The sequence below is a fragment of the Parambassis ranga genome, chromosome 17, assembly GCF_900634625.1.
Source record: "Parambassis ranga chromosome 17, fParRan2.1, whole genome shotgun sequence".
In the NCBI taxonomy this organism is placed as follows: Eukaryota; Metazoa; Chordata; class Actinopteri; family Ambassidae; genus Parambassis; species Parambassis ranga.
In genome coordinates, this window is record NC_041037.1 from 8011413 (window position 1) to 8024646 (window position 13234).

At 41.8% G+C, this 13234-nt stretch overlaps 2 protein-coding genes across 4 annotated transcripts; both read right to left on the reverse strand.

Annotated features, from left to right (window-relative positions):
* Window positions 1–699: 699 nt before the first annotated feature.
* On the reverse strand, window positions 700–3928 carry cirbpa (cold inducible RNA binding protein a). Of its 3 annotated transcripts, none has more exons than XM_028426996.1 (7): window positions 3802–3928; window positions 3009–3120; window positions 2789–2895; window positions 2520–2637; window positions 2291–2429; window positions 2144–2202; window positions 700–1599 (listed from the first exon to the last, which is right to left on the reverse strand). In XM_028426996.1, exons 2-7 carry the CDS (start codon window positions 3106–3108, stop codon window positions 1586–1588), a joined length of 537 nt encoding a protein of 178 aa, XP_028282797.1. In that variant the 5' UTR covers window positions 3109–3120; window positions 3802–3928; the 3' UTR covers window positions 700–1585. The 3 variants fall into 3 exon arrangements, with proteins under 3 accessions (XP_028282797.1, XP_028282795.1, XP_028282794.1); XM_028426994.1 differs by having other exon boundaries at window positions 700–985; window positions 2505–2637; XM_028426993.1 differs by having other exon boundaries at window positions 2505–2637.
* A 2964-nt stretch (window positions 3929–6892) lies between these two features.
* Window positions 6893–9860, reverse strand: LOC114449904 (midnolin-like). The gene is made up of 7 exons (XM_028427770.1): window positions 9501–9860; window positions 9319–9406; window positions 9166–9228; window positions 8288–8809; window positions 8075–8180; window positions 7644–7838; window positions 6893–7410 (listed from the first exon to the last, which is right to left on the reverse strand). The coding sequence occupies exons 1-7, from the start codon at window positions 9725–9727 to the stop codon at window positions 7235–7237; spliced, it is 1377 nt and encodes a 458-aa protein (XP_028283571.1). The 5' UTR covers window positions 9728–9860; the 3' UTR covers window positions 6893–7234.
* Window positions 9861–13234: the final 3374 nt, after the last annotated feature.

Here is a 13234-nt window from a genome sequence, read left to right on the forward strand (position 1 = left end):
CATGGCATGTTTGTAGGCAACATCTGAAGCACAGGACTAAACACAGCGACTAACTTCAAGGTATTCATGGAAACAATGAGAACTGAGTTTGAAGGATGTGAGCAAAGCAAAAGGAGATTTTTACCTCACGTGCATTGGCCTACTTTCTCCACATATGACCTAGGCAAGAGAGCAGCTTTCATCTCTGATGAGCACTTGTTGGTAGGCGCAACACTTCACTCTCCAAGGACTTGTAGGTTTTTGAAGTAGCTGACCTCTTGAACGTAATGAAACATTAACATGACCAGACACCACTGATGTATTCCCAGCATTTCCATGGGCCAATATTGGGGCTCATTCAAACCTCACTAGAAGTTTGAGTTCAATAGACCATGAAGTTGTTAAACATTAGAGTAATGGATGGTTTGAAACAGGTACAGGATTCACTGGGTAAAATATGGTTTGGTTGATTCAATAATTTACTAGGTCCCAACAGATAGTTCTGCCAAATAACGTGGACTTCATCAAGTTACAGCTTATTTTATTTAAATGAGAATTTATTTTGCCAATTTATAGTTGCCGTCCTGAGTCATCCATGCGTAGTTGCAGAGCTTTGAGCAGGTGAGCCTAGCTCTCACGCAGCACTATGTTAATATCTGAGCCTACAGCTTTTAGCTAAACTCCCCCATACGATTGTTTTAAAAGGCAAAGGAATCAAGGTTATTTTCCACAGTCTGTTTAATAGGCTCCATGAAGCCAAACTGACAAAGAAAAAAAATGTTGATCATACAAAGAACATAAAGTACAAAACCGTTCCCGTTTGAGATATTACTTTGGGGGAACGAAGTTACATTTTCGATCACTTCAAACAAGATTAGTCCATTTTACAGCACATTTAAAATGCAGATGTTGAGCAGAGGACAGAGGATACCTTGGACAGACTGTAGCATGCTGCTATTTGCAACTTCATGAACAGCCGGCCACTTCGGATGTGTAGTTCACCAGTCTGAAAGGAATTCACTCTTTTGGGAAATTGAACACACAGGAGCCTCAGCTAAACTAAGTTTGTTTAATAGTAATAAGGAATTTAGCATAAAATCCCCCCAAAAATGTCTGTTTAAGAGCAAATGGATCTCTTTCCTCACTCCATTTAAATCTGGCAGGAGGTAGGTCAGTCAAAGACTGAGGGGAAATTACAAAACACAAACTAGCCCCATCAGGTATATAAAAAGAAAAACTAAACAAAAATCAGGAAACACTTTAACCCGCTGGACAAAAAAGGTCTACTCAATAGTAGTGGCTGTTCAACGAAAATCCAGGTGGAGAGCCATTGTTTGGTCCCCAAATTGGGACTTCACAGTACTAATTACAGTCAAACGAACTTTTCGAGGAATTAAGATGCCAAATCAAGCAAGCCAAGATTCAACCAATTTGTAACATGGTTTGTTAAGTAATGACCAAAACTCATGGCTACATTTTTAAAGACGCTGAACTACTACAACAGAACTACAAAACTAAGGTCAGCAATAACAAGTGGACATTTTTCTTGAGGAGTGCATCTTTGAAAAACAGCCAGCCAAGTGATGATCTTGAATCAGGGAGATGTTTACTCGTGTGTAGCTGAGGATAAGAAGTGGGCACAGAGGTAAAGACACTGCAAGTTCCAACACTAGAGTTTCACAACATCCCCTTCAACCCACCAAACAGTCTAAAAAAATAAAACAAAAAACCCTCCCTCTGTTTTCCAGTAAGGGGCTCCCTCAGCAATATTAGAATAGGAAATTCCGCATTTGCTAAAGTGTTTCACATTTTTTGCCAGCCTCTTATCAGAATGGGGCTTGTGCTAGCGAAATCTGGCAACCGTATAAAAGATGCGTCAACTTGGACTCAGGGGCATACGTGGACAGGTCTGTTCATATGTTGGGGCTGTGTAGAAGACTTAAATGTAAAGTTTGATGACAACTATTTTAATGAGGTGTATAGAAATTATAGTACTATCATAAGGTAATAATTTAATATTAACCAGAACAATGTCGCTATAAAAATGTATCATTATGGTCGTTTAGTTCTATGATCAGTGTCTAAATGTTATTTTTGTCAGCAGATTTTGAACAGCCCCAACATAAGCCTACACACAGAGCAAATGCATATCATTCATGCTTACCATAGCTGTCATATCCATCACGGTAAGATCCAGAACGGTCACCATATCCACCCTGGCCCCTGGTGTCAGAACATCAAGATTTATTTTCCAACTTATTGCAAACAAAGTACACCACAAGATTTTTACATCTCTTGATGGAGTTCTTACCTGTTTTCTCTGTAGCCACCTGAGGAATATCCTCCGCCACTCCTGTATCCACCACCACCGAAGCTCCTGTCTCCACCACCAAAGCTTCTGTCACCGTAATTCCTGTCTCCATACCCCCGGTCTCCATTGTATCCACCACCTTTAAAAAGGGGAAAAGATAGTTAACGGAGAAAAAAAACATGTGGAGCGGGAGCACTCCTGTTTCCACAGTGACCTCGGGAGTAACTACCACGTCCGCCTCGTCCGCGTCCCCCGCTGAATCTGCCGCGTGGAGCTGAGCCAAACCCTCCTTTGGCACGTCCTCCCTTTCCTGCTTCATCCACTCGAATAGCCCTGCCATCAAGAGTCTGCAACAAAAACGCAAGCAAATAAGCATTCAAGAAGCCAGCCAATAGTGTTCCAATGGTATAGACACAGAATGATAAATCTAGACAAAATTTAGTTAAAATAGCTAAATTGAACTATTGAGAAAATAGTGGTAAATGATTGTTTTCGTACCTTGCCGTTCATGGCGTCCAAAGCATCTTTTGCGTCTTCTGCGTTGTCGTACTTCACGAAGCCGAAACCGCGAGACCTGCCCGTCTCTTTGTCTCTGATCACATCCACTAACACACGGAAAAACAATATAATCAAATATTTGTAACCGAAACGGGGTTTTGAAATGACTTTAAATGATTTTTAAAAAGTGAGTGCAACAAAAAAAGCTTGTAAAATTCACCTTTTTCGATGGTTCCATATTTGCTAAAGGCCGCAGCCAGAGAATCCTCGTTGGTCTCGTAGCTCAGACCTCCGATGAACAATTTACCCTCGTCCGACATCTTAATTTTATCCTGAAAACAAACATCGGAGCCACTGAAGTCACTCAACGTGTAAATAAAACTAAACACAGACTTCTTTGAGCAAAATAAATACACAAGCACCGGGCGCTTACGCAGTGCGAAAAGTAGGTCACTGGATCAGACGCACAAAATGGTCAATAATACCTACGCATCGGTATAAAAACATCCTATCCGTTCTTAACAAAATACTAAATGTGATTGTAGTTTTAAAATGGTTTTAAAACTACCGGTTACAGACAATAACGGCCCTGAAAAAAGCTAGGCCTCAGGCCCATAAACGTGGTGCCTTTAGGTTAGCGGATTAGGTTGCTAGCTTTTTTTCTTTCAGCGCCATTTTGTAGCAGCGAGCTCCTGCTCCTCAACGTTTCTTTCGACATAGCAATTAGCTTGAGATGCGGCTACATCAGGGTTACATAATGCTCAACTAAACTGCCGAAATAACGACCAATAATCACTTAAAACTCGGTTTCACACACACACTATTAGAAACAAAAGCTGATCTAGCTCTGGCTCATGTTTTATTTTGCAGTAAAATTGAAATAGAGATCCTACGTATAACACATAATTGATAAAATCATTTTAAAAAAGTGGACACTGACTAAACACGCTATGTATCCAAAGATGTGTACGTATCTAGTTTATAGGAAGCACGTGGTGAAGAAATATAGTTACCTTTGTCTGGCTGAAGCGAGATGCCTGATGTGCGGAGCTGCTGGTCGAATGAGGAGGAGGAAGAGAGCGCTTCGCTTTTCACTGCGCTGCGCCCTCACGTCTTCTTCTGCTTCTTCTTAGTTCTTGGTTTGGCGCGTTAAGCACGTCCACACCGCCACCTACTGTCGGGGATGGTGTATCAATCAACGTGGATATAGGCCTTCCACTGAAAGAACAGAACGACCTGCATCAAAGTTATGCCAAAACTGAATAAATAACACAAATATTTTATCAATTTTGACTAAAACTGTAATTTTATTTTATTTTTTTAACTGCTTCTCAGTTAAAAGTGAAAAAACAATCAATTGTGTGGTCTGAAAGTGTAACACATTAAAACACAGTTGGCTACACATCATATTTGCACACATATCTAGTGAAAAAGATCTGGTCTGATTGTAAGATCACACTTTTTAATTTGACTCCCACAATGTGTTTAAGTTATGATGTGCGATACCATAAGAATACGTATCATTTTACCCTCCATCAATCAGGTTGGCTGAACTCTAGCATTAATCTGATTTATCTTAATATGTGTTGTATAGCCTAGATGAATTTTAGGAGGTACTACACATGCATCTGTGCAGGTGGACAAAGTCTAGTTGTTATCTTGCTGTCACTATAACCTGTCATGTTTGTCCTGTAATGCGTAATGTTTGCTGAATGTTTCCTCTCGCTCTCTCTTTTTAACCTCTCCTCTTCACCTCCTCTACCAGGCCGGCTATTACTAGGAAGGTTCTTCCTTATGAGCCCGGTCCTGCTCAAGGTTTCTTTCTGTTAAAAGGGAGTTTTTTCTTGCCACTGTTGTAGGGTTGGACGATATTGGCACAAAAATGTATCATGATTAATTGTGGCATCTAGTCGATAACGATTAATTTGACGATTAATTGATGACAATTGCACTTACATGTTTTTGACTCTAAATCGCCACATTGTTCTAAAATGATACCGACAAATCATCAGTCAAGTTAACTACTTCATACTAAAAGGTTAAGCTGGTAAGTAAGCACAAACCAGACATGTTTGAAATATGTATTGATAACAGATGCACAATGCACAAACTGCTTCAAAATAATAATGAAGCAAAAAGTTAAAGTAACTTTGCCCTTCAAATGTTCTTATCTTAAGGTCACAAAGCAGTGCATATCAACATTAAAACTAGAAAAGGGCATTTCCTGAAGAAAATGCAAGTTTGATTGCTGCAGCTGAAGCATTGCTTTGAAATGATTCAGAATTAGAAAATTCTGAATACAAGTTTGATAGAGCAGCATCTAATGAGCGTTTTAAGACTAAAATGGAGTCTGTAGCTTGACATTTGTTGGAGGAGATACATTTGGCAGATGACCCTCATTGAAGGGCTCTCTCATAGACTCCCATGTTAAAAATGACACTGAAATTGCTTAATATTTGAAAAATGATAATCTTTTGAAAAGAAATGAAGTTGACACGGAATGTCCTTTGTGAGATGAACATTTTGATAGTTGAATGGCTGAAAATACGCTGCGCCAAAAAACATACAGAAGAATAAAAAAGAAGAAAGAAGGTGAAGAACAATAGTTTGATTGCCTAGCAACGGCAATCAAAATAATTAAACAGGACAAATAACTCTACACCTTTCATAATTCTACACCTTTTCTGCAATTTTCATGTATTCTGGTCTGATTTTTCCCCTCTCATCTGTTCTCTTTGTCCTCTGGTTCTCTTCTTCTTTGTTCTTTTCTGTCTTTCTTTCCTTTTGTTCTATTTTCTTTGCCTCCTTATGTTCTCTGATTTTTTTTTCCATTTTTTAAATATTTGATTTGATGTTGTATAGTTTGGGGTTTTGTGGTGAAGCAGTGAAAGGCCTTCTTGGTAGGAACACTGATTGATTTCACTCAATATGTAGCCTGCTCCACTCGGGACAATAAACTCTGGAATTACTGTATGCTAATGCACATGACACATACAGTGCCCCTGCCCTCCCCCCTCTCAGCAGGTCAGATCACAACCTAAAGTATGCACCTCTGGTCTGGTGGCAGCCTGGGTCCACAAGAAGGAGGCCCTGCAGGACTGCTTTGAGTGCACAGACTGAATGCACTCTGCCAGCCTCACAGGGAGGACATCAATAGTATGACGCACTGCATCACAGACTACATCAAATTCTCCTCTGCTGAACAAGAAGAAGAGAACCTTCAGGTCTGGAGCCCTAAACCTAACCTGGAAGCCAAACTCCAGCAAACCACGAGGGAGGTGTGGTCTGGAATAAAGGAGATCACAGGATGTGGGGAAGAGGCAGACAGACTGATGCTAATGAGGAGAGAGCTGATGAGTTTAACAGCTATTTCAACAGGTTTTACACCTATTTTAACTGCCCCCTCCACACCTCTCCCTTCTCTTCTGACACCCTCATAGCTCCCTCCTCCTCCTCCCCCTATAGTGAGTTCACCGGACCAGACTACGGGACAACAGCTTACGACCCCTTCCCCCCTTTATTTAAATTTCTCCAGTGCTTTCAAAACCATTCAACCTTTATTATGGGTAAGAAGCTGTGGCTGATGGTTGTGGTGATAGGCCTACCACACAGGAAGGCCCTCTATCTATCTGTACTGGACAATGGCTGCATACTGGATAGTTCATTTTAAAACAGAACATTTACATCGTAATACAAGGATGACTAGCAAAAGGTTTGAATTTATGAAGTTTCTGTTTTCTGAACTGTTTCATTGTTAAACCAGTAAAACCAGAATCCTCACACATGGACTTCTGCTGACATCCGGTGGGCTTTTGGTGGTACCTACAAAGAGCCCCATGGTTCTGAGGAAGGATTTGCTGCACTAAAACCCATACACATGCCTGTGTTTGTTGTTTACCTTTTTTACCAACTTTGGCATTACATGAGTTGTTGTGTTTGCAGCTTTGCAGTGTATGTTAACTGCAGCGAGTGCTGTGTCTGATCTGCAGAGTATCCATCCCATAAAATAATTCACATCCTTACATATATTCCACTTTCTTCTTTTATTCTTTCCATATTTTTTCTCTCCTTGTGTTTACATTTTACAATATTGCATAAGAAAAACATTTTAGAGGTGCATACTCAGAAACAGCACTGTTTACATTCAAGACATGTACAGTTAAGGCAATGGAATGCATACAGAAAGAGTTCGACAACATGAAAACATACATAAGAGCTTTTTGCTACATACTGCAACAAGAAGAGTCACTGAGGGGCAGACTCAGGTTACATATCATAGTCAGACAGCTACAGGAATATATTTTTTTTAGCTTATACTTGAATTTTCCTGAAATGCCAAAAGTGTAAAACTACTAACAAAGCGTGCCCCTCTTTTATGTGAGCAGGAGGGCGGAGGTCAGCTGTGGTTTCTATCACAGTGAGTAGTTCTTCTCCCAATGCAGAAGATTAGGGATGATGGTGACAATGCTGGTATGGATGAGAGGCTCGTGAGAGGTGTGAAATCCGGCGCGTTCGCCTCTGAAGACGTCTCTGATGCATCAGTAGCTGGAGGTGCTCAAGCTTGCAGTGCAGCATTTGATTTTCCTCTGTTGATGAGTGCAGTGGCTGCAGAGTGTCATTATCTAAAAGAGAGAAGTGAAATAATCTGTTAGATTAAGTGTTTGTGTTGTGTGAAATACTACATTTATATTTTGGGTAAACTTTTGTGGAAGAAAGAACCTGAACAGGTAGCATTTAGGCTATAAAGTAATTTTTTTCACACACTTCCTGACTTTGTGTCTCTTTGTCCCAGTATTCTGCACCAAATGTGAACTTAAAGTATATCACAGGTTATATTAGTGTCAGTTAACCTGACCTGGAGCTTCACTGAGGCGCTCTGTCTTCTGTGTCAGTGTTGGTCTGCTTCCCTCTGCTGTGAGCAGCTCTGAAGCAGGAGGAGCCCCCTGGTGGTGGCTGGCAGCTCTGAGGAGGTCGTTCAGGATGTGGAGAATGATGGCAATGCCACGTCGTGGGTGACTAAAGCTGCTCTGACTGCATGGGGCCAGTGTCCCTGATGGGATGAGAGGAAAGCAAGATGACAATTAAATAGGTATAACTGAGCTCTGTTTTTCTCCATGAAGAGAGGGGGATAACATTGGGTATTTTTGTCTGTAGGCTTGTGGGTGTGGCAGAAGACCTCTGGTCAGATTCCCACTGATTCATTTGATTTTGTACTATCAAAGTGTTACTCTTTTACAGATAGTGAGACTAAATGAGACTCTGTTTAAATTGTTTTCACTGACTCACCTGAAAAGGTCCCAGAGATGATGCCTGGAGAATGATTCACTAAACTTTCTATAACCGCTCCTGGCTGCTTCGACAGGCCTGCAGCTGATGATCCATTAACACAACTCTGTAAGAAAAACACACAATAAGAAATATGTTTGACAGCTAGATAACACAAAGCAAAACTGAAAGTTCTGCTATTGGTGCATATTGTGAAACTGCATGATGACTGACCTCTGTGAAGGTGGAGGCGGGGGCTGGGCTTGGAGGTCCCGCCATGGAACCAGTGGGACCAGATGAAAAGACTGGTGTGGTTGCTTGTTTTGGAGAGATGGGTTGTGGACAAGCAGAGAGCAAAGAGGGAGGTGAAGAAGCACAGAGAGGTGTGTGTGCAGAGTGGGACTGAAAGAGAGATGAGGTGGCTGGATGGGAGGTGTGTGAAGCCCTGGGTGTCTGAGGGCTTAGCTGGGTGGAAAGTGTAGACTGAGGAGAGTCTAGGGCTGCAGAGGACATTGGACAAGAAGGCGAGGTAGTGGATCGAGTAGTGTTGGTGGAGAAATGTGCCGAGGTAAAGTCAGGGGGGCTCGAAATGCCTGATGTGGGCAAGCCAGACTGAAGCTCTGGTGTTCTTAAATCTCTGTCCTGCTGTAGCTTCTTCACATCTTGTGCAGACAGCTGGAGCTGTACATACATCATGTTGGCACCAATTCCGAGATTAATGGTCAGAGGCGATCGTCCAGACAGGAAGTCATTGATCTGCAGGGGGAAACAGGGAAAAAGCACATGAGAGCTTGTTCGTACAAGCCATCAGATTTTCAGTCTTTGGAACTGACTGCAGAGGAGGAAAAATGAAAGGAGAGGAGGCTGGTTTCAGGCTAGTTCAGTAAGAACATCCTTTGGCCAAAGCACTGCATCACACTTTAAATAAAGTTTGAATCCAGTGTTTTTAAGAGGTTGATACGCAAGAAACATTGCAAGTAGTATGTTGTCATTCATCAAAATATGTGTAAATACTACACACAAAATTTTATATTGAACTCTTCAAGTAGGTTATTTTTCCCTTATTCATACACTTGGCAGGTTTCTTTAAAACAAAAACATTAATTTCTTACCTGGACCTCTGTTAAACTTTCCAACACATCCATCACAGGCCTCTCTGCTCTGGCAGTGGAACACTGTGGTGGTAAAACAGTCAGTACAGTTCTGATCACACACTGTACTTTACTTGTGTATATGTTGGCAAATGTATGATGACTATTACTTACAACTAAACCAGCCTCAATGACTGGGACCAGGGTCAGCTTGCTGCCATCTGTCACACCCAGCTCCAGCAGTTTCCCTGCAGTCAGGTGCCTGATTTATAATCAATATTTTATAATCAATATGGAAATGTCAATAACACACACACACGGGTTTATCCTGGGGTGCAGTGTAACACAGTACCCACCTGTTTTTGTGCAGCAGTGAGATTCTGTGTGATTGTAGTCTGAGTTTCTGGGAGACGCGCGTCCTCAGGCCCTCCACAGTCTCTCCCCCGGGGACGGTGAGCTCCACCGGGCTGCCGGTTGTAGAGGTGATGGACAAACGCATGGAGGACTGACCGGTGGAGAGCCCAGCCCCGCAGGCTGCGGAGTGGGAGAAGCTGCACACACCCGGCTGCTGCTGCGGCTCCATTGAGAATGACTGAGAAATGTCCGGCTTAAATCAGACTGTGAGGCGGGACGCTGCAGTGTTTGACGGACTTTAGTCTGAATCTTCATTCCATCTGTAGATTTAAATGTTCCAAACACAGCAGGTCCTCTTTGTGGCCGTGACAGGCGCAGCTCTACTCACGAGTGTAAAACACCCCGACTCTGTCACAACAAGCCACGCCCATATACTGCCACACAGCCAATCAGGGGGAGACACAAGACCAGTCTGCCTCTGCTGCCCAATCAGGAGGCACGTCTGTCCACACATGGCCCCACCCTGTGTGTCTAAAACACCATTCATAGAAGTGACGTAACCACACACATAACATTTAGTACAAAATGTCATCATGTCAGAAAGTCTCATATTACAGTACAGTCTGTATTATTTACACTACTCAAAGTCTTCCAGAGATAAACCACATTTATATTGATCCAGTCAAGATCTAACTGTCTAAATTCTTAAATTATAATACATAGTATTATTGTTTAATTTAATGAAAGTCCAAGAAAACACATTTTATATCAGTAATCGATAAGAAACAGAACGATGCTTTAAAAAAACATTAAAAACATTTAAAGATGCAGCTTGGCTGGTGTTTGGCTGGTGAGCTATGGCACATTTTATTTTCAGTCTATTTTCCCCTCCTCAAGGTCACATAGGGGTCTGTCTCAGCGTGCTTCGTGCTGATGGAAAGGAAACACCCTATGGACACTTACATGCATCTGTCATAGTTTCACAGCTCAGCTCCTGTGAGGTGAGGCGAGGCTCACAGAAAGCACCGTTGCTCTTCTTCTGCAGCCCCTCACATCCTCTCCTCTTCAGCATTCACATCCCACCTCTGGTCCACGCAGCAGGCTGCACCTGTCACATGATGCACGGCAGAGAAGACCCGCTTGGAGTAAAGTGACGTAAGAGAAGGCAGGGTGGGCTTGGGGTGGAGGGAGGCTAATATGTGTGTCTCCTCATGGCGTATAAAAATAGCTGCACACACACAACCACCCAACAGCCCCCTCTTCAGCTTTTTCAGCCTGCGTCACTCTGCGCCTATATGACCCATTCCTTCTCAAGTCACACCCTCACCCTGTCTGAAAACAGCCTTCCACTGCAGTGTGTGTCTGTGATTTCAAATATTTACTTGCTGCAAACAAAACTGCGTCAGATCTGTGTGAGAGAGTCACATTTACAGTATGCACCGTATGCACCGGAATTCCAAAAGAATCCCATCTGGACCTCTCTTTGGTGTTTTCTGCTTTTAGTGACTTATTGAACTCGATGTCCCTCCTCTGCTCCCAGATGACAGAGATGGGAGAGGCTGCTGCTCTACAGTCTTCAGGCTTTGCTGAGAATAATTCCAAAGGATGTCCTGCTCTTCAGAGCATGCACAGACGCAGCTCTGACGTCAACCACCCATCAGCAACACACACACACCCTAAGCCTTTAAACTCTCCTTCACATTCTTCCCACCCCTGCATGGCCTCTCCTGCCATCATTTCCCAGATGTTTCATTCTTCTGGAATGTTACACCTTGGAGCTCCTGGAATGTCTGAAAAAAAACAACAGTATGTGAGGAATTTGAGTCTCAAGGATACACTGATAGCAGATAAAATGCCATATATGGCTCCTTACTAATAGTAGTAGCACCATTTTATACCAGTAATAGCTTCATGAGTGAAAGAGAATAAATCTCTGATAGTCTTTAGTTCAGCACAGATGTACTAGATATTTAGTATAATTGTCTTCTTTAGATAACATCTACGGGTTAGATCACATCTCAGGTTGGGCCACAAATGGCCTACACAATATTCAACAGTGTACACAAAGAGCCCAGCATAGTTAGACAATGATGCAATATAAGGAAACTATCTTGTTTGTTCCTCATAAACATACATCAGATATATGTAAGTGGGCTTTGTTTACATCACTGAGAGTGTTTATTATTATAATATGTACATGTGCAGAACTATTCATTATTTATTCAGCTCAGCTTTATTTGAAGCATCAATAATGATAAAGACAGCCTCAATCAACAAGCACTTAGCAACAGTGATGAGGAGAACCCGACTCCTAAGAGCAGAATAAGTATCAGCACAGGGGCTGATAAAACAAAAGGCTCACATTCTGTTCACTTAGTATTTTCTATAAACTATATTCAGGTAATTATTTGTTTTAATACAATATCAGCAAATTTTACGCACATTTTACTAAATAAAACAATAGCTGTGTTGATTTGTTTCCTTATCACATCTATAATAAACATCCATTTATTATAAACCCAGTGGCATTTAGTTTACTTTAAGTGTAAACTAAAAGTGAAGTCCATTGAAAACATTTTTTTATATTTTCAGATGGTCACACTGCCCTTTTGAGTAAAGTCGACTCTCTAAAGTAAACAGAAAGATGAAAGGAGACATGAAAACCAGACAGTGTCTAAAAGTTTAAGGTACAAGAGAAGAAAAGTTTCCACAGAGGAGGCAACCAGGACACTTTCAAAGTCCTGAATCAACAGCTTCTCTTCTGCATTCATCTTTATTTTACACATGTAGGTCTGTAGGTCTGTTCCAGCTTTGAACCAGTTTTTCAGCAAACAGTGAAAAAAAGTTATTTATTCATGCATAGGATTTTCTGTTTGTTCACCACTTCACACAGGAATATCAACAAACTGCAGAGGCTGCAAACGTGAGTGTGGCTGCATGGGAAGTACAAAGTTAGAACAGGGGAAATGAGGATTGTGTTGGGCCTGAAATTTTAACTATGGAGCAGTAAAGGTGCAGAGAAATGATTATATCAACATGCTGCTCTAGTATCATAGTTGCTCGAAGCACTGATGGTAGAGTTCTGAGAAATGTTCCTAAATGTCATAGAAAACTTAATTAAACTAGAGTGATCAAATTTACACAGTGTGTCTATTATTTTGATTTATAAGTTATAACGGTGAGTTATAACGGTGCAATACTGCCACCTAGTGGCAAAAAATAAGAATACAAACAAAAAAAACAGCACCAGTGTGTCTCCGTGCGTCTTATCATCACAGCACAGACGCTTCATTCAGCATATATTCAAATTAGAACGTCAGTGTCGATAACACCAATAATCAATCAATCAATCTCCATGTGTGCTGCTGCCATTCATGATCGACTCCTGTGAATGGAGCCGAGTTTTTTCCTCCATCTCACATCACCACCCTCATCATCATCAGAGCTGGTCACGTGGTGCGTTGGAAGCGGGCGGTGGGTGTGTCTAATCGCGTGTGGTTTCATTCATAACTACAGTCTTTATTTGAAGCTCAAATTAAAGTATGCAGACCGGGCAGGCTGCCTTTGGACCGCTTCAAACGGACTCTACAGCCGGGTGAGTCCGATTTTTGTCCCTCTCACAGTTTACCTGAGCAGGCTTGCGGCTCACAGTATGATGTGGTACTATTTCATTATGTAAGACGTGGGATAGCTGGGTGACACAGCCGAGTCCTCAGATTATCGCAGCATCTGATTT